Consider the following 27,067-nt stretch of genomic DNA (forward strand, 5'->3'; position numbering starts at 1 on the left):
CAAGTCTTTTTATTCATCTCAGTAATTAATATTTCTTTATTGTGTTTACAGCCATTGACTTCCTTTCCCGACATCCTTTGTTACCACTTTTATTCCTCATCTTACTTTCCACGAAATAGTTCATTCTAACTGTTAAATGCTTCCACAATACCTTTGTGTTCAATATTTTGCAGTCTGCAAGATGGTACTCTTTATTTGCAATATGACCAGTGTATTCTGAGTTGAATTGTAGTGCTCCCTAAATTTTAATGCAGAGAAATCTTGTTAAATAACACATTTAAATTAAATCTAAATACTCATCTACTCGTGCTTTTTCTTTAATTTCAGTACCTCTGATGATGGATGAGGCGCTAGAATATTTGGAACAAAGACTGGTATTGAGGTTTACTTTATTATTGCTCATTGATTTCATTCATGACTTTGGGATTTATTTGGGTGTCCTTAAAATGTGAAGAGCTCAGTTGGGGTTTTACCCTTTTTTAATACATTCTCATTTTTATTTTGGGGTAGTTATTGAACTGTAGCAAACACTGTGTCTATAACTGTAATGTTAGCTCCTCAACTTTCAGCACCTCATCCCATTCTTGTGTCCTTTAAAGTATACCTTTACAAATTTCCTTTTCTAAGAAATATTCAGTTCATATTTTATATTTTATGTATATGTGACATGAAATATTATCTAACAATTTACACCTTCAGATATAAAACCTAAAGAGAGTTACATTTTAACATTTTGTTTTTCTCCTTGTAGAAGAAAGACTCTTCATTTTCTTATGAGGTGATTGTGGTAGATGATGGAAGCAAAGACAAAACAACAGAGGTAAGAACGATCCAAAACAAGTCTATGAGAATTCTTGTGTTCTGGTTCAATAAAATAACTGTTATGGGAGAAGATTGCTAGGGCCCTGACAGAGATTTATAAATCTTCACTGGTCACAGATGAGGTGACAGAAGACTAGAGGAGGGCAAATATGGTACCTTTTTGAAGAAAAGCAACAAAAATTAGCCAATGGTTACAAATCTGTGAGTCTAATGTCAGTGTTTGGAAACATTAAGGGGGAAAGTGCTGAGAGACAGGATTAATCTACATGTGGAAAAGCAGCTTAAATTTGTTAGGGGGAGACCCTATCTGCAATTTCGTTGACTGTTTTGACGAGGTAATAAAGTCTATTCATGAGAGCAGTATCATTGATGTAGTTATTACAGTATAATTTTTGACAAGGTCCCATATGGAAAACTGGGCAAAAAGATTAGATCCTTGGCATCTAAGAGAAGTTGGTAAAATGGATTCAATGTTATCCTGGTCCTACAATGGTGGAGGATTGTTATTGTGATAGTAAGTTTGTGATCAATGGTGAATCAATTGGTGCTGGGACCCTTTGTGTTTGTTAGATGCATTAACAGTTTGGTTGTGAATATAAAAACATGATTGGTAAGTATGCAGATGACAGGAAAAGTTTTGGAATCAGGGGTTTAAATCCAAGGTTCTTTTAAAAGTCAGGAACAAGGCATGAGATTTGTTGCTTCACGATTGCTTTATTAATAGTTGATAGAACAAAGGGAAGTTGAAACAAACGGACAGGAGTCTACTATCTGAAGAAGAAAGAAACTAAAGATGGTGCTTGGTATAAAACAGCTACTTTTTTACCCAAATTCCATTCAAATATGTAGACAAGAGACAACCAATTAGAAAATACTTAATACTGCAGTAAAAAAAATAACCAAGGAAAAAACACTTAGTCCCTTAATGGAGTACAGATAAGTGTCAGAGGAGAGGGGAGTATTTGGGAGTTCAGGGTAGGTAGGATGTTAGGAAAATGGAGGCTCTGAGGACCCACGAGATGATGGGGGAGCCTTGGAGACCCTGGTTTGAGAGTACTGGTGGTGGAAGAGGATCCCAGGGGCCCAGCGGCAGCAAGAAAGGTCTCAACCTGGAGGTGGAAGCAGCTAAGATCGGAACCGGAAGCTGCGTAATTCTCGATGTGAAGGCATCCAGGGTTGTTGGAACTGAAGTTGGTGTGATCTGTGGTCTGGGGCCACCCAGAGTCATTGAAGCCAGAATTGGCAACTGTATCCATCAAAACCAAAGTTGGAGATGGCAGGGGCTGTGGTTTGGAGATGGGTGATCTTCTGATCTTTCTTGGACGTGAGGAAGAAGAACTGGAGGCTGAAGGTATAGATCCAGCATAGGGTAAAATGTTGGAGAGGTCCATGGCTGGTGATGGAGAGCTGTGGTAGCAAGACTGGGTGAGCACATGGTCGAAGAGTCAAAGGGAAGGGTAGCAAAGATCACAAAGGGGGAGCCGTGAGAAAGGGTATCATTGGACTCTCGTCGAAGAGAAGAATTAAACTTCTTCAGGGTAGGCATTCCTTGAGAGACTTCATTTTGGAGCAGCAAATCATAAAGAAAAGAGATTCTGCAGATCTTGGGAATCCAGAGCAATACACAAAATGCTGGAGAACTCAACAAGTCAGGCAGCATCTATGGAAATGAATAAACAGTTGATGTTTCCAGCTTGATTCTTTATGAGGACTGGAATGGAATGGGGAAGATGTCAGAATAAGAAGGTGGGTGGAGGAGGAGGAGGACAAACTGGAAGATGATAGGTGATGCCAGGTGGGTGGGGGAGGGGGAATGAAGTAAGAAGCTGGGAGATTACAGGTGGAAAAGGCAAAGGGCTGGAGGAGAAGAGAGTGGACCATAGGAGAAAGGGCAGAAACAGGCACCGGGGAAGGTGATAGGCATGTGAGGAGAAGAGGTGAGAGGCCAGAGTGGAGAATTGAAGAAGAGGGAGGGAAAAGGGGGTTGGGTAAGAAATCAATGTTCACGCCATCAAGCTGGGGGCTACCTAGACGGAATATGAGGTATTGCTCCTCCAACCCAAGAGTCGCCTCATCGTGGCAGAAGAGGAGGCTGTGGACCGACACAGGAATGGGGACAGGAATTAAACTGGTTGGCCACTAGGAAATTCCACTTTTTGCAGATGGAGCAGAGGTGCTCAACAGAGCAGTCCCCCATTCTAAGTTGGGTCTCACCAATGTAGAAGGGCCGCATTGGGATCATTAGGTATAGTAGACGACCCCAACAGGTTTGCACATGTAGTGTTGCCTCATCCGGAAGGTGAGGGTCCTGAATAGAGGTGAATGAGTAGGTGTAGCACTTCTGCTGCATGTTCTAGAGAGATCCAAATTCCTAACAAGGTACTGTAGATTGTGAGGTGAACAGTCCATCTTTTTGTACAAGAAATGTTCAGTGGTCTTATAACAGTAGGCTAGAAGCTTGTCTTTGAGCTGGTGATACATGCTTTCAGGCTTTTGTATCCTCTGTCTGATGAGAGTGGGGAGAAGTAAGAATGGCTGGTGGGGTCTTTGGTTGTGCTGTCTGCTTTACTGAGGCAGCTAGAAGTATGAATAGTGTCTGGAGGAGAGGCTGGTTTCTATGATGAACTGAACTGTAGCCACCATTCTGTGCAGTCTCTTGCAGTTTAGTGCAGAGCACATGCCATGCCGAGTCCTATAATGCATCCAGATAGGATGTTTTCTCTGATGCATCAATTAAAATTGGTTAGGTTGAATGAGAATATCCTGAATCTCCTTAGCCTCCTGATTAAAGTATAGGAACTGGTGAGCTGTTTTGGCCATGGTGTCAACGTGGTTAGACCAGTACAGGATATCGATGATGTTCACCCCAAGGAATCTGACGCCCTCAACCCTCTCAACTTCAGCACCATTGTTTTAAAGAGGAACATGTGCACCTCAAACCACACCACCTTCCCAAAGTCACTGACCAGCTCTTTAATTTTGCTGACATTGAGGAAAAGGTTGGTGTCATGGCACCATGTCACTAGACTCCCCGTTTCCTTCCTGTGCTCTGGATGTGAGGTTGGTAGGTTAATTGACCTGTGTAAGTTGCCCCTAGTTTGTAGGTGAACAGTGGAATCTGGTAGAGAGAAGCTGATGAGAATGTGGAGAGAATAAAACAACAAAAAATGGGATTGACATCAGATTAATTTGGTTGATTGTCAGTGTGGATGTGAATGACCAAAGGGCTGATTCCATTGCTATCTCTCTGACTCTAGAATATAACAGCATGGAGATTATGGTAAAACTTTATAAAACATCGGGTCAGCTGGAGCTTTGCTTGTAATTCTGATCATCACATCATAAGGCGGTCATGTTTGCACTGATAGCAATGCATCAGGATGTTGCTTGGGATGGAGTGCTTCAGCTATTAGAAAAGATAGGATAGTCTGGTTGTTTGTTTTCCTTGGAGCAGAGGAGCAGAAGAGCTGAGGAGTTACCCTGTACAGGTGTACAAAATTATTGGAGACATAGAGAGTAGGATTCTTTTGCCATTGTGGAGACGCATAAGACTAAAGGGCATATGCTCCAGTCAAGGGGTGAGATTTAGAGTGGCTCACGTTGAAGTATCATCTACTTTTCTCACTACGTGCTACTGATCCACTGAGTGTCAATAGCATTTCCTATTTTTATTTGTTTTGCAATGTAAAATCACACTATCTGAAAAAAAATGAATGAAAAGGTATATGTACATATCTCTCCTTTTGATAGCTAAAAAAAACTCATGCAGTTCATGTTTTTAAAGGAACCATTTGTTTTTGAAGGAGCCTGATGTTCATGGTTAATGCTTCTGAAAAGTTTGCTGAGTACAACAGTTATTCATGTGCATTATCCATTGAGCTAAAAACAGTCTTTAATAGAGCCAAGTTTCTACTTCAGAGTGTGAAACTAAGATAAAGAGCAAAATCGTAATTACAGTGTGGAATTCTGATAATGGTTCTGCAGCTTCTTCCATTATTAGAAAAACCAGTAATTGATCCTTTGTAAAGTCAGCACCGATGACTAGTATTTCACTTTTAGGATGCTCATCAATTAAATTAAGGTTATTGTAAGAAGAAATACAGTGTAATTTATTGCACATAAAAGTGGCATTGAACTTGGTGCCACAACTTGCAAAGGAATCTTGTTAAAATTAAGTCTGGAACTTTGCCAGATTGGTTATCTCATGACATCTTCTGATTAAATCCGTTGTAGGTCGGTCTAAAGTATTCTAAGAAGTACGGATCTGATCGGGTACGTGTACTAACATTAACAAAAAACCGTGGGAAAGGTGGAGCTATTAAAATGGTGAGTTAAATTTTTTTACACCAGATCCTTTAGGGATAGAAATTAATTTCTTAATTTCTGCAAGCTTCTGTAAAATTTCTGATTCAGCATAACAATTTAAGGTTCATGGTACTGAATGGTACAGAGATGTTGGAGCTAACTAAATCTCATGGAATTAAAGATGAATTTTCTAATGACGATGGAATTATCTTCAGTGCCATTGTTTTGATTCCACAATTGAGATAATACAGCCATTCATTGTCCCTGCTTGTTAGGTTCCCATCCCCATTTATCTAAGTTGATTTCATTTCCCTTCATATATTTCCATTCATATTTTCCCATGATAAGTTGCAGTTTTGAATTTTCATTTGCCTCTTCTCATCCCCACAAAGCAGAAACAGATGTTTACACAATAGAGTTCAAGTTTTCCACTGCATTCTGTCAAGTAATTCTCCCTAATTTTGCTAATTAATTCATTCATGTATATTAACTTATCCTCCCTTGTTTTCAACTCGCCTATCAAAATGGTTTCTCTCTGTCTATGCATTCAACTTCTTAATGATCAGCTGTTAGGAAGGGCACCCCTTCGTTTTCATCACTCAATTATATTGAGTCATCTGGTACTATAATATTTACACAACAGTCTTGCAGCTTCCCACACAGTGGCAGCACTTTTTGAATTCCAGCACTCTATATAAAATTTTCTGAGAGCTGAAGGGTACATAATGCTTGACATACAATTCCCATGTTCCTTCTCAAAGCTGCCTTGTAACACAATTCAGCTTATATAATATTCAAGTATATTCTTATAAGCTATGGAAATTCATTGCAACATAAAAAATAAACTGTTCCTGTATTTTTTGTTGGTGCTCCGTAGAAGTTTTGCATTTGCCAGAGAATTTGTCTTACAGAAATCCTTATTTATTTAATGCCCATTTCAAAGTTAAAGATTACAGTGCCATGTAAAAGTATTCAGCCCCCAATCCTTTCTTCACATAATTGAGTATTATAACCAGGGATTTTAGTCAATTGAACTAAGAATTTTTACTTGTGATGACATGCTCCTTTTTTCACAGTAGAGGATAAAAAAAGGACAATTTTAAGGTTTTTTTTTCTCTGTGCCATACTCCGCCAGAGCCTTGGCGACCACTTTTTCAAGTGGTTGTCTTGGAGGAAAGATTCTGTGAATGGTCCGTCACGTCCTTCTCACAGCACAGTCTGTTTTTTACTAGGCCGAGCTGCAAGCTCGACACTCAACCCGGCACAGATGGAAGGCGTGCCCGGGAGTGGCCCAACTGGATTCGAGCTCGGGAACCTTCACTCTGGAGTCCGGCCCTGGTGTTATACACCACCAGCCGGGTCGTTTTAAAATATAGGAAACTAAAAATTTAGAAGCTGAAATGCCAGCAGATCAAAAGTATTCACCCCCCTTTTAGTTGAACCACCTCTCGCAGCCATTACAGCCACTAGTCTTTTTTGGATAAGTCTCTTAGCTTTGCACAATGTCATGGAGCAAGATTTGCCCATTCCTCCTTGCAAAATTGCTCAAACTGTACCAGGTTAGTTGGGGAGCGGTGGTGGACAGCAATATTGAGGCCTTGCCAGAAATGTTTGATCCGGTTAAGGTCAGGAATCTGACTGGGCATCTCAAGGACATCAGTTTTCTTCATTAGAAGCCAATCCGTGGTTCTGGCAGTGTGCTTTAGATTGTTGCCCTGATGAAAGACAAGCTTTCTCCCCAGTTTAAGCTTTCTGGCAGAGGCTAGCAGGTTTTATCCAGGATCTTTCTGCATTTAGCAGTATTCATCTTCCCATCAATCCTGACCATATTTCCAGTCCCTGTTGCTGAAAAGCATTCCCATAGCATGATACTACCTCCACCATACTTTCCAGTAGGGATGGTGTTACCTGACTGATGCGCAGTATTAGATTTATACCATACGTACAGTTCAGTGTCAAGGCCACTAAGTTCCAACCACAAGACCTTTTTCTACATCTTTACAGTATCTTCTAAGTGACACTTTTCAAATCTCTATGGGCAAGTTAATGTTTATTTTGCCAGGTCTTCGTCCTTGCCACTCGTCCATAAATACCCTTTGTTGTGCAAGGCCTTAGAGCCATGAATTTCATCTCCAATTGCAGCCACTGGTTTCTGCACCTCACTCAGAGTGACTGTTGGTGTCACAGTAGCCTCTCTTACAAGTGCCATTCTTCTCCGGTAAATAAGTTTAGAGGGACAGCCTGACCCAGTGGCTGTGGTTTCATATTTTTCCCACTTTCTCATGATGGACTGGACTGAACTGAGCTCTGATGTATGTTCAGTACCTTTCAGATGGTCTTGTAACCTTTCCCAGTTTTGTGCTTATTTAATATCATTTCCATGATTTGTCTTGAATGTTCTTTTGTCTTAATTTTGGATTGCTCTGTTGAAAAGCTGCCATACTGTTGGACCTTGTAGAGAGAGGGGTTATTTATTCAGGTGATCCTGCAATCTCCTACATCAACAAATTGGGAGACATGATAAGATAATATATAGTATTGCACCTTAGGAAAGTTTGTGTAGAAATTACAAAGGGGATGAATACTTTTTCAACTTCATATTTGTTTTAATTTTAAATAAATTATTGATAGGTTTTGGAATTTTTTCAAACTTAACATGATGCACAATGTTTTGTAGATTAGCTCAAAAATCCTATTTTGATGTATTTTAAATGTAAAAAACGAGACAGTAAAATGTGAAAATAGTTGTGAGGGCGGAGCATTTTTTTCAAAGCACTGTATAATGAAAATCAGAAGGGTCACAAATCCAAAAGGCTTACAAAACTGTTTAGCTTACCATTGATGCTACCTGACCTGAGTTTTTCAAGCATTTTCTTTTTTTTGTAGGATTATAATGGTGTATCTGATGTAGTTTTATATATTAAAAAAAGCTAAAGATGCACATAAACAGGATTTAACACTGTACTACTTAAGGTATTTGATCAGAAGCTTGATCAAAGAGGTGGGATTTCATTAATGTCTTGAAGGAAGGAAAAGAGGCAGAGAGGAATTGAGATCATAGGAATTTGTCATCTGAAAGATTGCCCACCAATAGAAGAACAATTAAAATCAGGTATGGTTTAGAGGCCAGAACTGGATGAACATGTTTCCTAGGAGATGGTCCATATTACCGATGTGAATGTAGACAGTCTTACTGATAATGTGGACATGGATAAAAACTCAGCTTAGAGTCATAGTTGACTCTATGTTTGTGAACAATCGAGTTCAACCTGAGAAATTTGCCAGTGAGACGGATGAAGCTAGTATCTTTGAAACTGAGTTTATTGTGAGGGCTGAGGCTGAAGACCTGAGGCTAAATGATTTCCACCTTCCCATTTATTTGGAGGAAATGAATGAATGAATTCATTTTATTTCTTATGTCCTTCACATACTTGAGTAAAAATCTTTACGTTACGTTTCCATCTGAATGTGCAATGTGCAGAGTAATTTATAATAAATAGAACAGTCAATGTAACATAGAATACACTCAAATCAGTGTGAGTTAATCAGACTGATGGCCTGGTGGAAGAAGCTGTCCCAGAGCCTTTTGGTCTTGGCTTTTATGTTGCGGTACTGTTTCCCAGATGGTAGCAGCTGGAATAGATTGTGGTTGGGATGGTTTGGCTCCCCAATGATCCTATGGGCCGATTTTACACACCTGTCTTTGTAAATGTCCTGAATCATGGTAAGTTAACACTACAGATGCACTGGGCTGTCCACACCGCTCTGCAGAGTCCTGCGATTAAGGGAGATACGGTTCCTATACCAGGCAGTGATGCAGCCAGTCAGGATGCTCTCAATTGTGCCCCTGTAGACTTCTCAAACTTCCGCTAATGCCCCACCTCCCCCTCGTACCGCATCCATTATTTATTTATTTATATACACACTTTCTTTTTCTCCCTCTGTCCCTCTCACTATGCCCCTTGCCCATTCTCTGGGCTTCCCCCCTCCCCCTTTTCTTTCTCCCTGGGCCTCCTGTCCCATGATCCTCTCATATCCCTTTTGCCAATCAACTGTCCAGCTCTTGGCTCCATCACTCCCCCTCCTGTCTTCTCCTATCATTTCAGATCTCCCCCTCCCCCTTTCAAGTCTCTTACTAGCTCTTCTTTCAGTTAGTCCTGACGAAGGGTCTCGGCCCGAAACGTCGACTGTACCTCTTCCTAGAGTTGCTGCCTGGCCTGCTGCGTTCACCAGCAACTTTTATGTGTGTTACCCTGTAGAAAGTTCTTAGGATTTGGGGGTCCATACCAAACTTCCTCAACTGTCTGAGGTGAAATGGGTGCTGTTGTGCCTTTTTCATCACACAGCTGGTGTGTACAGACCACGTGAGGTCCTCAGTGATGTGGATGCCAAGGAACTTAAAGCTGTTTACCCTCTCAACCCCAGATCCATTGATGTCAATAGGGGCTAGCCCGTCTCCATTCCTCCTGTAATCCACAGCCAGCTCCTTTGTTGACACTGAGGGAGAGGTAGTTTTCTTGATACCACTGTGTCAGAGAGATGACTTCTTCCCTGTAGGCCACCTCGTTATTGTTTGAGATAAGGCCATCAATCTAGTGTTGTCAGCAAATTTAATTAGATTAGAGCTCTGGGTGATGACACAGTCATGGGTATACAGGGAATAAAGGAGGGGGCTTAGTACACAGCCTTGAGGGGTTCCTGTATTGAGAATTATTACACATCATGTATTTGGATATAAACCCAGCAATTTGGAGGAAGGTGTTATCAACTTACATGCAGAAAGCTGCTAGCGTTTTTGTGTATCTGAATGATGTCATCATGGGGAGGAAGTAGATGAGGAAAGGAAAGATGCATAGGTAGAAGTAAGAAAGTAAATCATTGTAAGCAATTCCCTGGCTACAGTTAGATCAATGTGAAACAAGTAAAGGTTAAGAAAGATCTGAACTGTTCTGTCTCATTCTTATCTGCACTGAAGCTTAACTGTGTCATTAGCATATATGCACGTTATAATACTAACCTTGAAGCACATTATTTCTGGTCAGGGTGTACTGAGCTCTCGAGGAAGATTTATTCTGATGGCTGATGCTGATGGAGCTACAAAATTTGCTGATATTGAGAAAGTAGAAGCAGGCTTGAAAGCTCTCCAGCCAGGTCCAGTGAGTATGCCCAGCATTTATTCTGATCTGTGGAAAATGCAGAAAATTATCTGCAAATGAAATCAAATATAAAATTCCAGAAAAATTATATAGTTTATGTTTTTCTTTTAAAGTAATTTGAATGGAATTAAGCATAAAAAGTTTGCTTTGACACCTGAATTACAAAGGATACTGGCACGTTGTCTTAATCTCTTCCTTCTAACCCATTTCTAGAATTCTGCGAGCAAGGGAAAAAGATTTCTTAAGTTGTACGATATAACTAAAATGAGCAAAATACTTGCTGTATACTGGGAACAGATCCTTATATGTGTTATTCATAATGGATTGCTTGGGCCCATGAGTTATTGGGATTGTGTGACCATAATTGATTCATTGGGAAATCTATTCCATAATTTGTATTGCATAAGCTGCCAAAATATTATTAAGAGATCTAAAGTGCTAATGTAACCTATTTGACACTGACATGGCTTGAAAAATGCCATCACACAATTAGTTTCATAATTTTGGGAAGCTGGCTAACTAAATTTTTTCTCTCTTCTAGGATAACATGGCCATTTCATGTGGATCTAGAGCTCATTTGGAGAAAGAAACAGTAGCCAAAGTAAGGACAAATGTTGAGCAATAAATAGATGGATTTGTTGTGTGAATTTGAAGCCATTGTATTGCTAAAATTAAACAAGAAATGTTTTAATCAGATTAAATCTACAGGGTACAAAGTTTCAATGTCAGTTAAAATAGTATAATTTGCATATTTTCCTTTAATCTAAAATTGTTTAGTTTAAATTTTATGTTGATTCAAATTGAAATAATATAAAATACATTGGAAACTTCTTAATTAGTTCATGGCTGAACTATTGGTAAATATTGTGATGTTCTAATTGGTGGCTTGAGATTAGCTCTTCAATCCTGACTTCATCAAAAGGCTACTCTGCCAAGGTGATAACTTTCAATGTTTCTGACATTCACAGAGTAATTCACCTCTGAAGTAGATTCTTTAGCCCAGCATATTTATGCCAGTAATCAAGTACCCATCGGTATTAATTCCAAATCCCAACACCTGGCCTTGACTCTTCTGTTTTAGTGATTTAAGTGTTTGTCCTGATACTAATTAAACGTGAGAATTTTTGCCTTCACCACCCTTCAGGTGGTGTGTTATAAATTCCAATCACCCTCTGGATGAAAACATTCTTCTTCAGATTCCCTTTAAACCTCTTACCCCTTAGTCAAACCTATTCTCTGTGGTTTTAGACACCTATTCTCGGGAATGGTTTCTTTCTATCTACTCTATCCATGATCCTTTATAGTATGCCCTTATCAGATCCTTTCTCCAACTCTCAACCTCCATCACTGTCAGGAAAACAAAACCTAGCCTATCCAGTCTTTCCTAGTCACTGAAAAGCTCCATCCAGGGCAACATTTTGCAAAACCTTCTTTGTACCTTCCTTGATGCAATTGCATCTTTCCTATAATGTGACAAACAAAACTCTAAACAGTACTCCAGCTGCGGCCTAAGCAAAATTTCATAAACTTCCTGCTCGTCTGAAGACCAAGAAAAGAAAAAAAAAATCAGTATAACACAAACACATCAGTGCCAATATAAATATGAGCATCAAATGCTGGGTTATAGATTGATTCAGAAGTGAGTTCCAATCCCAGCCTTTAAGGATTAAATTTTCAGTTTGCATACCTCTGAAATCATGTTGTTTGTTGCCAGGGAGTGCTGTAAATGACTAGATCTCTTCACATAGAGGACAGACAGCTAACCCCAAAATTTGAAATGAGCGTCACATTGGCTTGATTGTTTGAGGTTTTGTTTGTTTTGTTTTAAAACTTCTGGGGAGCCAACATCACGGACGACCCTAATGGCAGCTCTCATTGAAAATGATGAAAAACATCAAATATTCTCATTTTAGCCTGCTACGCTGAAAACCACAACTGCATATCTAATGTGTACGGTCAATGACGAGGTTCTAATGCAGTTGAACGATTCATCTTAAAATCAATGGAAATAGATTGGTCTGTGACCGGTGTACTGCCCCTTTAAGAAACTGCTGGTGAAAAGGGTCGACGTGCTGATCTGATGGTGCATTTTAAAAAAAAATGAGGTTTTTGACTCTCAATACTAACTATCTAGCTAGTAAACGTGCAGTCTCTGGTAAATAAAATTGACGATCTCAGAGCTAGGTTGCGTCCTCTGCTTTCGGCATTCAGTGATGAAGTGCTTTGAGAGGTTGGCTATGGCTAGAATCAACACCTATTTCAGGAGGGACCCGGGCCCACTGCAGTTTGCCTATTGCCACAAAAGGTCTAGAGTAGACGTGATCTCAATGGTTCTCCACACAGCCTTGGATCACCTAGACAATGCAAATACCTGTATCAGGATGCTGTTGATTGACTATAGCTCAACATTCAACACCATTGTTCCTACAGTCCTGATTGAAAAGCTACAGAACCTAGGCCTCTATACCTCCCTCTGCAACTCGATTCTCGACTTTTTCCTTGACTTCCTAACCAGAAGACCACAATCTCCGCAGATTGGAAATAACATCTCCACCTCACTGACAATTAACACTGGTGCTTCACGAGGATGTCAATATCTCTGAGGACCTAAGCTGGATGCAACATATTGATGCAGCTATAAAGAAGGCAAGACAGCGGCTATATTTCATTAGAAGTTTGAGGAGATTTGGTTTCAACTAAAACACTGAAAAACTTCTACAGATGTACCAGGGAGAGCATTCTGACAGGCTACATATCTGTCTGGTATGGAGGGCCTACTGCACAAGATTGAAATAGGTAGCAAAAACTTGTAAAATTAGTCAGCTCTATCATGGGTACCAGCCTCCATAGTATACAAGACATCTTCAAGGAGCGGTGCCTGAGGAAGATGGCATCCATCATTAAGGATCCCCATCACCCAGGACATGCCCTCTTCACACTGTTTCTGTGAGGAAGGAGGTACAGAAGCTTGAAGGCACAAGCTCAGTGATTCAGGAACAGCGTAGTCCCCTCTGCCATCTGATTTCTAAATGGATATTGAACCCATAAACACTACCTCACTACCTTTTATTTCTGTTTTTTTAACTACTTTATTTTAACTTAACTGTTTAAGAGATGAATAAATACTTACTGTAATTCCACTTTTTCCTCTATATTTATCATTGTACTGCTGCCATAAAGTTAACAAATTTCATGACATATGCCAGTGGTATTAAGTCTGATTCTGATTGCACTTCAGTTGATGAGGTGATCTGCTGGAAATTTCAATATAATTTCTGAAAAAGCGTAAGGATATAATAAATGAAAGCAAACTATAGAAGCTCATAGTCTTTGTTTATCATACATTCTGCTTTCCATTTTCTTACCAATGCCTTGGTTTTCTTTGTTAAATTCTATTATCTCTGTACCTACCTTTTTTAAAACACCAGTGTGGTTTCAGGTCAAGAAAATGTGAGATCTTACTCAAATTAATTCTCCAGCACTCTTATATTAATATTAGTTTAGAACAATAACACAGCAGTTAGTACTGCTGCCTTTCAAACTCAGCAATCCTAATGCTTAACTCCTGACTTGGTGTTGTGTATGTTGATATTGCATCATCTTCTTCTTAAGCCCATCACCCCTACTGGGGCGTAGGCCACTGACAGCAGCTGGCCAGAGTCATCTCTTCTGGGCCAGTCTTTCAAGTTGTCCCCAGGTGTATCCCTCTTCGAAGATCCTTCGTCTCCCACAGATGAGATCTTTGGAGCTTCTTTTGGCATTTCTGTAGCTCTGTGTTTTTATGGGATGGGCTTGGTATCTATATGCCCAACCGTCCTCCTTTCACAGCCGGGCTTGAGACTGTCCATAGCAGAATTTCTTCCAGTTTCCTACTACATCCTAAATTTGTGCTAGTAGGTTAATTGACTACTGTAAGTAATCTGTTTTGTATATACAGTAAGTGAGAGAGAATAAGTTGCTACAGAAAAAAAAAATAAGAGTGTAATAGAATTGATGGGATTCCTCTGGCAAGAGCATACCCAATGGCCTCTTTTGTTGTAATAAAAAGCAGTAAGTAATTTCTTTTTAGGTCATTCCTTAGTTCTTCATTGTTTCTAAAACATAATGATTTCTAATTTGAAAATGTCTGCAAAACATTTATTTCATGTACATGCGATTGTCTTAAAGAAATTCCCATGCCTGTACTCATTGGGACCTACTTTTGTTTTTCTTACTCTTTTCCTTTTTGCACTCTCATATCTTAAAATATCATTTTTTTGATTCTTACAAGCATTCTTCATTCTATTTTCCCTGTCATTTTTTGAACTATTTCAATTTTGTTGTCAATAACTTTTGATGAGGTTTTAACTTCCATTTCAGCGTTCTTATTTTCGGACGTTACTCATGTATGGGTTCCATTTTCTGGTATGGTTTCTGTGTGTGAGAGGAGTAAGGGATACACAATGTGGCTTCAAGCTTTTAACCAGAGAAGCAGCTCGAAGGACCTTCTCAACTTTGCATGTAGATCGATGGTATGTTTTTGAATTACACCATGATACAAAGTTTAAGGTGCTTTTTGGATGTACAGACTTACTGAATTCGCTTAATTTGAATCTTTAAATAAGTCAATTTTGTATTTGTTAGAGGATTGCACTACTGTTCCATTTTGTTGCATGAAGTAATTTATAAATGAACTATATAAGAAAAAATGGATTTATTCACAGAACCATCTTCTCTGCACACCAGGTGAATATGATGGACGAGTTCTCTGGAAGGTGAATAGCAGTGGTGCCCCAGATCCAGCATGAACTAATCTATTATCTTGAAAACATTGATCAAATTAGCCCTTAACCTTCTGTATTCCAATTACAAATGTCTGTCTCTAGGGGATTATCTAATGTATGATCAGACTTAATAACCTAATGCCCAGATATCATTGTGAAAGGTTGTGAGAGACAGAAAGAGAAAAGGTGGAGAAACATGTTTTTAAGGTGTTTTGTCCTTTGTATACACTGTGAGACTACTTGTTTTTCTTCCCATAATCTTATAATGTTTTCTTCTACTACATTTTAGGGCTTTTGATGTGGAGCTTCTCTATATAGCCCAATGTTTAAAGATTCCAATTGCAGAAGTTGCTGTTGAGTGGACAGAGATAGAGGGTAAGAACCTTTTGTAGAAGCTGATGAAACCACAGCCGCCACTTACTCTTGCCCAAGCTGTACCGGACTGTATGGATCGCGGATTAGCCTCTACAGCCACCTGAGGGCTCACCAATAGACAAGTCTTTAGGACAGGCTCCCAACTTGAGCTCTACACACCTCTTTCTTAATGGTATTGGTCCATAACATAAAAAATGGTTGGGATCCCCTGTCTTAGGAGAACATCATATTCAACTCGAGTGATCATACTGCTACGAGTCTGATATGCAGAAAATGCTGGAAAATCTCAGCAGATCAGGTAGTATCTATACAAAGAGAAAATGTTCATGTTTGGATTCAAAGTCTTTTCATTAGAACCAAGTGAGAAAGCAAAATAGTGTAGGTACTAGGGAAGGCAGGGTAGGATGGTGAGGGAATCTTTGTGAAAGGCTGAAATTGTGTAGTTATTATGGGGTTAGTGAGCTCCTTTATGCTATGGCTGCTAATCTTGTGAAGTCTGGGTAATCTGGCCCGCTGGGTTTACCAGCATTTCACTTTTAGGTTCAGATGTATAGTCTTTGTTTTTTTAATTTTCAGCTTGTGTACAAAGTTGGGTTAGCTACTAAAGGAATGATGATTGTTTATCTCTCTTGCTCTCTCCCCAGTTGTTGCTGCCTTGCAACGTTTATTCTTTTGACGTTAGAATAATATACGTGGCTGAAATTAACTGGTTTTCCTATATGGGTATATTCCCTTTATAAACTGTTCCTAGAATACTGTTGAAATAAAAGTAAAATGTAAGGTTTTCTAAAGAGTGAGCTTTAAAACTTACATTGGAAAAAATATAGTATCAAAGATTTTGCTGTAGTTGGTGTCTGAAAGGAAGTAGAGGATTAGAATTCTTCTTTTAGAAAGTATTTGAAATGATTTCATGTTGTAACCATGTTTCATTTTTGAGGGGCATTCATTCAATAATTTCATAGGGTTCAACACCTTAAATAATTCCTCTAGCTGAACCTTAATCTAAGTCTACTTTGCCTGCTCAATATATAAGTTAATAATGTGCAAACAATAACCAAAAGCTTCTTTATCAGACTTCCAACTAACAGTTCTCCTTTTTTTTTCTGTCTGTGACTGAGGCCATGAAAGTAATAACTGGTTACATAGCACATAGAATATAAAACAGCACAGCACAGTTAAGGCCCTTTGGCCCACAATGACGTACAGACCTTTTAATGTACTCCAAGGTCAATCTAACCTTTCCCTCTTATACAACCTCTCCATTTTTCTTTCATCTGTGTGCCTATCTAAGAGTCTCTTAAATAATCCCTAATGTATTACCACCCCTGGCAGTGCATTCCATACACTTACCACTCACTGTGTGTATAAAAAAATCTACCCCTCACACCACCCTATGCTCTCTTCCAAATCTATTGAAATAACAACTTTCATGTTAGCCATTGCCACTCTGAGGAAAAAGGTGCTGTCTACTCACTTTATCATACATACCTCTGACAAGACACCTCTCATTCTCCTTTCCTACAAAATGAAAAGTTCTACCATGCTCAACCTTTCCTCATAAGACATACTCTCTAATTCAGGCAGCATCCTGGTAAATCTCCTCTGCACCCTCTCTAAAGCTTCCACATCCTTTCTATATTGCGGCAACCAGAACTGAATATGATACTCCCAAATGTGGTCCAAAATGTTTTATAGAGCTGCAATATTACTTCACAGCTCTTGAACTCAATCCCCCAACTAATGAAGGCTAACACTCCATACACCTTCTAAACTATCCTATCAACCTGTGTGACAACTTTGAGGGATCTATGGATGTGGACCCTAAGATCCCTCTTTTTTCCAATGCTACTAAGAGTCCTGCTATTGATCTTGTATTCTGCTTTCAAGTTTGATCATTTAAAATGTATCACATCACTTTCTTCTGGAACGCCATCTGCCACTTCTCTGCCCAGCTGTGCATCCTATCGATGTCCCATTGTAATCTACGACAACCTTCTATACTATCCAGAATACCACAAATCTTTGTGTCATTTGCAAACTCGCTAACCCATGCTTCTACTTTCTCATCTAAATCATTTATAAAAAATCACACAGAGCAGGGTTCAGGAACAAATCCCTGCAGAACATCACTAGTCACCGACTTCCTGGTAGAATATGCTCCAACTACTACCACCTTCTACCTTCTGTAGGCAAGCCAATTCTGAATCCATCCATGGATCCATGTTTCCTGACTTTCTGAATGATCCTACAATGGGGAGTTATATCAAACGTCATTCTAAAATCCATATACACCACATCCAAAGCTCTACCTTCATCAATTTGTCACTTCCTCGAAGAATTCTTTCAGGTTCATGAGGCTGACCTATGCCTCACAAAGCCATGTTGATTATCCCCAATCAGACTATGCCTCTCCAAATGCTCATAAACCCTGTCCCTAAGAATCCTTCCCAACATTTTGTCCACCATCGATGTAAGCCTCACTGGTCTATAATTCACAGGATTAATGCTATCACCTTTTTTTTTGAACAAAGGAATGATGTTTACCATTCTCCAGTTCTCTGGTACTACTACTGTAGCTAGAGAGGATGCAAAGGTCATTGCCAATGGTACAACAATCTCTTCCCTCGCTTCCCATAGTAACCTGGGATATGTCCCATACATCCCCGCAGACTTGTCAACCTTAATGTTACTACACCGCTCCAACACTGCTTCTTCCGTAACCTCAACAAGCAGTAGCACATTAGTCTGTTCTACACTGATCTTACATTCATAAAGGTCCCTCTTCCTGGTGAACACTGCACTATTCATAAAGGATGTGTCCTACCTCCTGTGCCACAGCATGTTTTGCCCTTTACCCTTGAGTAGTCCTCACCTTATTCTTTACGTACAGAGCCTTGAAAAATTATTTACCCCTCACAACTATTTTCACATTTTATTGTCTCATTTTCTATATTTAAAATATATTGAAGTAGGATTTTTTAGCTAATGTACAAAACATTGTGCGTCATTTGAAATTAAAAGAAAAATTCCAAAACCTATCAACAGTTTACTAAGAATTAGAAACCAAAATATTGAGGGTGGAAAAAGTATTCAGCCCCTTTGTAATGACTATGCTACACTATACAGGTGCAATGCTATATATTACCTTACCAACTCACCCAATTTGTTGACGTAGAAAATTGGAGGATCACCTGTTTTCAATGATTTCATAATAAATACCCTTTCTCTCTATAAGGTCCAACGGTATGGTATATTTTCACCAGACCAAACCAAAATGAAGACAAAAGAGCATTCTAGATAAGTCAGGGAAATGATAATAGAGAAGCACAAATCTAGTAAAGGGTGCAAGACCACCTCAACGACATTGAACGTCCCTTGGAGCTCAGTATAGTCCATTGTGGGAAAAAAAATGAAACCACAGTCACACTGCCTCGGTCAAAATACTCCTCTCAACTTTGTCACCAGAGAAGAATGGCACTTGTAAAAGAAGCTACTGTAACACCAGTGGTCACTGACTGAGCTGCGGAAGTCAATGGCTACAACTGGAGACAAAGTTCATAGCTCCACATTCTCTAGGGTCTTGCACAAAAAGGGTATTTATGAAAGAGTGGCAAGGAAGAAGCTGTTTTTTTTTAAAAAAAACATATCCTTGCCTGTAAAGACTTTGCAAAACTCACTTAGAAGATACTGTAAAGATGTGGAAGAAGGTCTTGTGGTCGGGTGAGACTAAAATGGAACTTTTTGGCCTCATCGCTAAGCTGTATGTATAGTGTAAATCTAATACGGCAGGTCAACCAGGTCTGCAGTACGGTAGAGGTAGCATCGTGCTATGGGCATGCTCTTCAGCAGCAGGGACTGGAAATCTGGTCAGGATTGATGGGAAGATGAAAGCTGCTAAATACAGAGAGATCCTGGATAAAAACCTACAACCCTCTGCCAGAAAGCTTAAACTGGGAAGGGGGTTCATCTTTCAAGAGGACAATGATCCAAAGCACACTGGCAGAGTGACCACAGAGTAGCTTCAAATGAAGAAAATTGATGTCCTGGAGTGGCCCGGTCAGAATCCTGACCTTAACCCAATCAAACATCTCTGGCAAGACCGCAAGATTGCTGTCTACTGCCGCTCCCCAACTAACCTGGTACAGCTTGAGCAATTTTGCAAGGAAGAATGGGCAAATCTTGCTTCATCACATTATACAAAGCTAATAGAGACTTATCCAGAAAGACTACTGGCTGTAATAGCTGTGAGAGGTGGTTCAACCAAGTACTGAGCAAAGGGGGACGAATACTTTTGAACTCCATACATCTCAGTTTTTGAATTTTTAGTGTTTCATGCTTTACAATTTTCCCTTTTAGGGGCCTGCTGTGAAAAAAGAAACATGATTCACAAATGAAAACTCTCAATTAAACTGATCAAAATCCCTGGTTGTAGTACTCATTGGAACAAAGAGTAGGGGCTGAATACTTTTACAGGCACTGTACGTGAATGCCATGGGGCTTTCCCTAATTCTACTCACCAAGGCCTTCTCACGTCTCCTTTTAGCTATCCTAAGCTTCTTAAAGTTCCTTCATGGCTACCTTATAACTGTTAAGAGTCCTGTCTGATCCTTGCTTCATAAACCTCAAGTATGCTTCCTCCTTGCTCTTGACTAGATGATCCACTTCTCTTGTCAACTATTATTTCTTCATTCTACCACCCTTTCCCTGCCTCAGTGGCACAAACCTCTCCAGAACCCCATACAAGTGCTCCCTAAGCAACCTCCACCTTTCCATTATACATTTTCCTGAGTACATAGAACAGAAAGATACAGCACATAACATGCCCTTCAGCCCACAATGTTGTGCTGACCATGTAATCTACAATAGAAACTGCCTAGAATTTCCCTACCACATAGCCCTTTATTTTTCTATGCTCCATGTATCTGTCTAAGAGTCTCTTAAAAGACCCTATTGTATCCGCCTCCACCACTGTCGCCGGCAGTGCATTCCACGCACTCACCACTCTCTGTCTGAAAAGCTTATCTCTGACATCCCCTACTTCTAAGCCCCTTAAAATTATGCCCCCTCATGTTAGCCATTTGAGCCCTGGAAAAAAGCTTCTGGCTGCTTAAATGATCAATGCCTGTCATCATCTTATACACCTCTAGCAGGTCACCTCTTATCCTCCATTGCTCCAAGGAGAAAAGGCAAAGTTCACTCAACCTATCCTCATAAGACACACTCTCCAATCCAGGCAATATCCTTGTAAATCTCCTCTGCACTCTCTCTCATAGTATCCACATCCAGTAGTGAGGTGACCAGAACTGAACACAGTACTCCAAGTGGGGTCTGACCAATGTCTTGTATAGGGGGAACGTCGACTTGGACCATAAGAGGCCTGCATTGAACATTTTCATGCCTTACAAGTCGCAGATTGGAAGTCTGTATGGGGCGCCACTCCTCGCACAGACTAGAGCAATGTGTGATGTCTTGTTTAGCTATGACATTACCTCACAGCTCTTGAACTTAATCCCACGGTTGATGAATGTCAACCTTCTTAACAACACTGTCAACCTGCGCAGCAGCTTTGAGTGTCCTATGGACACAGACCCCAAGATCTCTCTGATCCTCCACACTGCCAGGAGCCTTACCATTAATACTATATTCTGTCTTCAAATTGGACCTACCAAAATGAACCACCTCACACTTATCTGGGTTGAACTCCATCTGCCACTTCTCAGCCCAGTTCTGCATCCTATTGATGTCCCGCTGTAACCTCTGACAACCCTCCAGACTATCCACAACACCCCCAACCTTTGTGTCATCAGCAAACTTACTAACCCACCGTTCTACTTCTTCATCCATATCATTTATAAAAATCAAACAGAGGAGGGGTCCCAGAACAGATCCCTGCGGAACACCACTGGTCACTGACCTCCATGCAGAATATGAACCATCTACAACCACCCTTTGCCTTCTGTGGGCAAGCTAATTCTGGATCCACAAAGCAAGGTCTCCTTGGATCCCATGCCTCCCATACATGTGTTCCTAATTTACTATCAAACGTTCCTGCCTAATAACATCATTATTCAGCATCCCTAATTAAATATTTTCCTGTACAGTCTACTCCTGTTCCTGTCCAAGACAATTCTAAAAGTCTTGGGGTACCGGGTCAGTCACCGAAATGTTCACCCACCAAGAGATGTGTCTCCTGACCAGGTTCATCGCCTAGTACCACATCTAGTATGGCCTCTCCTCTAGTCGGCCTGTGTACATATTCTATCAGGAATCCTTCCTGGACACGCCTATCAAAATCTGGCCCATCTAAACCTTTTGAATTGAAGAGGTGTTTATCAATATTAGGGAAGTTGAAAACACTCATGACGACAGCCCAGTTATTTTTGTACCTTTCCAAATCTGCTTCCTGATCTGCTCCTCAGTGTCTCTGTTGCTCCTGGTGGGGAAGGGGGAGTGGTTGTGGGGTGAAGGCTACAGAGAAATCCCAATAGAATGATTGCTCTCTTCCTATTTCTGACTTCCACCCTCATGGCATCCTCCCTTCCTGCAGCTGTGATACTATCCCTGATTAATGATGCCACTCTCCCATCTGTTCTACCTCCCTCCCTGTCCCTTTTGAAAACATTTAAACCTCTTCACTCACTGAAGTCAATGTCCGTTAGTTGTCCAACATGTTATTAAGTGATGCTGGTATATGCACAAGTCATTTTGAGAAAACTGGAAAGGTGCCTGGAAATAATTGCATTCCCATAATGTTTTAGATTTTCTAAAAAGTTTAAAAAATGAAGTTCTAAATACACCTGTCAACAGAATGAATCCATTAATAAGCTATGGCTAGGGGCCATGTCTTTAGTAGGCGAATACATTAAAAAAAAGTAAATGGATAATATAAGAACACAATGGCACACAGTTCTGTAGTTGCTGTAGATTTATTGGAAGCATCTAAATAACAAGGAAGCACTATTGACTGGTCTACACAGACAAGTAAACGAGCTGTGAGTATGTAGATCCATAGATACTGCGAGATCCACTTAGTTCAATTATAGCTTTTTATATCACTAGGGAAATCTTGCACCAGATTGGATATTTGTTTTTGTGCCACTTTTATCAACACAAAGTTCTATCCATTTCAGAACTGAAAAAAGATTACAGAGGAGTAAGAGTTTGCTGTCCTGAGGCAAATTAGGGTGGATAAATCCCCAGGGCCTAACAAGATGTTCCCTCGGACCCTGCGGTTGGCAAGTGCAGAAATTGCCAGGGCCCTAGCAGAGATATTTAAGTCATCCTTGGCGACAGGATTGGTGGATAGCCAATATTGTTCCGCTATTCAAGAAAGGCTCCAAAAATAAACCAGGAAATTTTAGGCAGGTGAGCCTTACTTCAGTCATGGGGAAGTTATTGGAAGGAATTCTGAGGCACCAGATATATATAAAAGTATTTGGATAGACGTGGACTGAATAAGGATAGTCAGCATGGCTTTGTGCGTGGTAGGTCTTATCTAACCAATCTTACAGAGTTTTTAAAAGTTGTTATCAGGAAAGTTGACGAAGGCAAGGCAGTGTATGGTGTCTCCATGGGCTTTAGTAAGGCATTTGACAAGGTTCCGTTTGGGAGATTAATCAAGAAGATCCAGTCACTCAGTATTCAAGATGAGGTAGTAAATTGGATTAGACATTGGCTTTGTGGGAGAGGCCACAGAGTGGTAGTAGATGGTTGCCTCTCTGACTGAAGGCCATTGACTAGTGGAGTGTTGCAGGGATGGGTGCAGGGTCAGGTGTTGTTTGTCATCTGTCTCAATGATCTGGATGATAATGTAGTAAACTGAATCAGCAAATTTGCAGATGACACCAAATTTGAGGATGTAGTAGACAGCGAGGAAGGCTATGAAGGCTTGCAGCAGCATTTGGACCAGCTGGAAAAATGTCTGAAAAATGGCAGATGGCATTTAATGCAAATAAGTGTGACATGTTGCACTTCAGTAGGACCAACCAGGATAGACCTTACACAATGAGCGGTAGGCAAGTAAGGAGTACAGCAGAGCTGAGGGATCTGGGAACACAGATCCATAATTCGTTGAAAGTAGCAACACAGCTAGATACGGATGTAAAGAAAGCTTTTGGCACATTGGGCTTCATAAATCAATGTATTGAGTAGAGGAGATGGGATCTTATGTTGAAGTTGTATAAGGGATTGTTGAGGCCTAATTTGGAGTATTGTGTGCAGTTTTGGTCTCCTGCATATAGGAAAGATGTAAGTAAGGTTGAAAGAGTACAGAAAAAAATTTACAAGGATGTTGCCAGGTCTGGAAGACCTGAGCTATAAGGAAGGATTAAATATGTTAGAACTTTATTCATTTGGACGTAGAAGATTAAGGGGAGGTTTGATAGAGGTATGTAAAATTATGACTGATATGGATATGGTAAATGTTAGGTCATGGGTTAAGGGTGAAAGATAGAAAGTTTAAGAGGAACATGAGGGGAAACTTCTTCACTCAGAGGGTTGTGAAGAGTGTGGAATGAGCTGCCAGCACAAGTGATGCATGCAAGCTTGATTTCAATGTTCAGGTGAAGTTTGGATAGGAACATAGATGGTTGGGGTATGGTCACTGTGCAGGTTGATGGGAGTAGGCAGTTTAACTGGTTTGGCACAGAATAGGTGGGCCGAATGGTCTATTTCTATGCTGTACATTTTTATGATTCTAATACTTTAAAGACTAGATGATTTAAACCTGAACTAAAAACACATGCTCAAAGCATTCAGCAAGTTAAGCAGCATCTGTAGATATAGAGTTAATATTTCAGCTTTAAGCCTTCTTGTCAGAACACTCAAGGAAACGTTTTAACCAGACCCATTAACTTTCTGTATCCATGAATGCCACTGAACCTGCTGAATGTTTCCTGTTCTGAAACTAAATGCATCTCTGGTTTCCTTAAATTTTATTGTTATTTACCTTGTGTTTTAGGATCCAAGCTCATTCCCTTCTGGAGTTGGCTACAGATGGGTAAAGATCTCCTCTTCATTCGATTACGTTACCTTACCGGTGCCTGGAATCTAGAAATACCCAAAAAAGTTAATTAAGTTATTGCACTGTAACTAAGGTGAAAGGAATTGTCAACACAAATATAATCAGGGGATATGATGAGACAAGAAACTTGCTGTAGATGGCAGCAAAGTTTATTTTGCTTTCATTTTGTAAATTGCATGCCGGTGAATAAAGTGGAATATACAGGTTGAATTATTGGTTAACTCTAAAGTTAAAAAGACTCAACCAAAAAGATACACCACAGGGGTTATGTTTAATGGTTTATCGCCCTCTTGTCATTGTAATAACATGTTGTAGTTCCTTTTTCTGTAAATTCAGACAATGTATATTTTGTGCTGTATAATTGACAGCACTGTCTTAAAACAGTCTTGTATAATTTGGTTGCCAAATTCAAAAGAACTGCCATGCCTCATTATGGGTGAAGCATGAGTAAATGATGAAGTTGTACTTGTGTTTCTTATTTGTAATCCTTTATTCTGTATATGGATTATTTGATTTCATTATTAATTATTAAGCAGTTCAGATTCCTAAGTACAGATTTCATTAGCTGAGATAAAATCGAATAGAGCTGGTCTTAAAAACAAAAAAGCACTCCGGCATCATTTGTAGCAAAAAAGGACAAAGAGTTAATCAGGTTTTTTCCACTGAGGTTGGGTGGGATTATAACTCACCCATCAGAATTTTTTTCATCAGAATTGGGAAATGAGAGAAAGCACATTAGATGTAAGTTGGTTGATAAAAGGTCTGTGTTCTCTTTTCACAGAAACTGCCTGGCCAGCATTTATTCTTTTTATTTTGAATTTCCAGCATCTACAGTTGGTTTAAACTTTTAAAGTGGGATTTATGTTAGGGAAGTTTCAACATTAAACTTGTGGTTGATTTTGGTTAATTAACCTAAATTTTAAGGACTTCATTTGAATCACTGTAACTTGAAACTCAATTTTTTTCTGTTCACAACATTTTAATTAAAAATTATAAAGGCTAACTTTGGAATATCTTTTGTATTCCTAGATAATAACACACAGATTTAGAAAAATCCTACCCTTGGGACTCTAGATCCCCAAACCACAACGTTACGAGAAAATTTTAATAATGTCTACAATTCACTTCATTGCTGAAAAGATTTTTGGGATGTTCTGAGTGTCAAAGGTGCTATATAAATGTAAAGCTGTCTTTTCTATTTTCAAAATGTGATGGTTTACTGAATATTCTTTCTAAGCACTTGTATTATTTAATATTGGAGAGATTATACAGATATCTAAAGTGTCAGTCAAAACAAGATGGGTATTCAATGTCATGAGCACAGGATATTGAATAAATTTATAAACAAACACAGATTAAATTGGGTCTGCTTGTTTGTAATTAGAGTATTTCCAATAGTGAGTAATCAAAAAATATTTAAAGCAGAATTAGTAGAAGATGCAAACTGGATTGTTTGGCTTAAAGATCTATTCTGATGTCCCTCATTCCCTGTACTTAAATGATCACATGCATTAGATCTGTTCATCTTGAACACAGACCAATTCTTGCAGAATGATATGCAGTTTTCTTATGTTGCTGTGAAGTACAAGGAGTTTCTTTGTCATTGTTTGTGCAGCCACAGATTTCATCAAATTCTTGTCCAAATAATAAAGCCATGAGTAAAATTTTATGAAAGATTACAGCAAAATGTGAACAGATGTCAGATTCAAATTTAGAACCAAAATAGCATCACGATCTCTTAAGAATCAGTTAATTTAAAAGTTGCCAAGTTATAGAATGGATTGTCCAGGATGCATGTAACCTAACCCAGGAGAATATATTTGTAGTAGATAACGAGAGGCAACTGATCTCAGATACATTGTTCGACTGGAGCAGCTCTGGTTGTTGTCCTTGGAATAAAAATCAAGAGGAGATATGATAGAGATCATAACTAATTTGATAAATGTCTAACATCATAAACAAGATGTTGTTTGTAGAAGTGATGTTTTTAAAGAGGGAATTGGTTACACACTGAGAGAAAATAGCGGAAAAAAACAAGGAAATCCACCTGTTTTGATTTACCAATTAAGTGCTGTCTCCGTGCCCTTGAATAGTTCCATTCTATGGTGTAACAGTTCTGTAATTTATACTTCCAACTGCTTTCATTTTGAATATCATTGTGAAGTCCAGTATTTTCCTCATGTTTAATATTTTTAAATTATGTCTACATATTCAAATGTAAGTGTTGGTCCCGTACCCTGGAACACCAATCTATACACCTCATACCTGTCAAAACATCTTTTAACCACCATTTGTTTACTAACCCTTAGTCAAATTTGTAACCATGCTAATCGTGAACATTTCACATTTTAGACTTCAGTTTTGCTAACATGTCCTACCTACTTCATAGATATTTATTGGGTTCCATATATAGCATCACCCTCATCCACTTTATTTGATAAATCCAAGCTAAGTATGTTACTGTATTATTCAAGTGGCTGTACATTTTCTCCTGGATTAGTTTGTAAAGCCTTTCCTGAAGCCCAATGTTAAATTGGCACTAGATCCTTTTTGGCTTATAATTGCCAAATTTAAGCAACACACATCAAAATTGCTGGTGAACGCAGCAGGCCAAGCAGCATCTG

The 27,067-nt window shown here is 39.4% G+C and overlaps 1 protein-coding gene and 1 long non-coding RNA gene across 4 annotated transcripts in view; one reads left to right on the forward strand and one right to left on the reverse strand.

The window, feature by feature from the left end:
• Window positions 1-24,492, reverse strand: LOC140200107 (uncharacterized). Its single transcript, XR_011886559.1, has 4 exons — window positions 24,369-24,492; window positions 13,414-13,558; window positions 10,145-10,310; window positions 1-238 (listed from the first exon to the last, which is right to left on the reverse strand). It is a non-coding gene; the product is annotated as an uncharacterized lncRNA (long non-coding RNA).
• The window catches only part of alg5 (ALG5 dolichyl-phosphate beta-glucosyltransferase), a 48,753-nt gene that overhangs the window by 10,265 nt on the left and 11,421 nt on the right, over window positions 1-27,067 (forward strand). Inside the window, exons 3-11 of one of the 3 annotated variants that reach the window (XM_072262885.1) lie at window positions 328-374; window positions 752-820; window positions 5,056-5,148; window positions 10,170-10,283; window positions 10,825-10,884; window positions 14,643-14,794; window positions 15,336-15,421; window positions 24,381-24,419; window positions 25,473-25,856. In XM_072262885.1, the coding sequence (XP_072118986.1) occupies window positions 328-374; window positions 752-820; window positions 5,056-5,148; window positions 10,170-10,283; window positions 10,825-10,884; window positions 14,643-14,794; window positions 15,336-15,421; window positions 24,381-24,419; window positions 25,473-25,492 (680 nt within the window). In that variant the 3' untranslated portion in view covers window positions 25,493-25,856. Of the gene's footprint in view, window positions 1-327; window positions 375-751; window positions 821-5,055; window positions 5,149-10,169; window positions 10,284-10,824; window positions 10,885-14,642; window positions 14,795-15,335; window positions 15,422-24,380; window positions 25,857-27,067 lie in introns of those variants that run through there. The other 2 variants (XM_072262886.1, XM_072262884.1) reach the window with 2 other exon arrangements.

Source organism: Mobula birostris, chromosome 7, assembly GCF_030028105.1.
Source record: "Mobula birostris isolate sMobBir1 chromosome 7, sMobBir1.hap1, whole genome shotgun sequence".
NCBI classification, from domain to species: Eukaryota; Metazoa; Chordata; class Chondrichthyes; order Myliobatiformes; family Myliobatidae; genus Mobula; species Mobula birostris.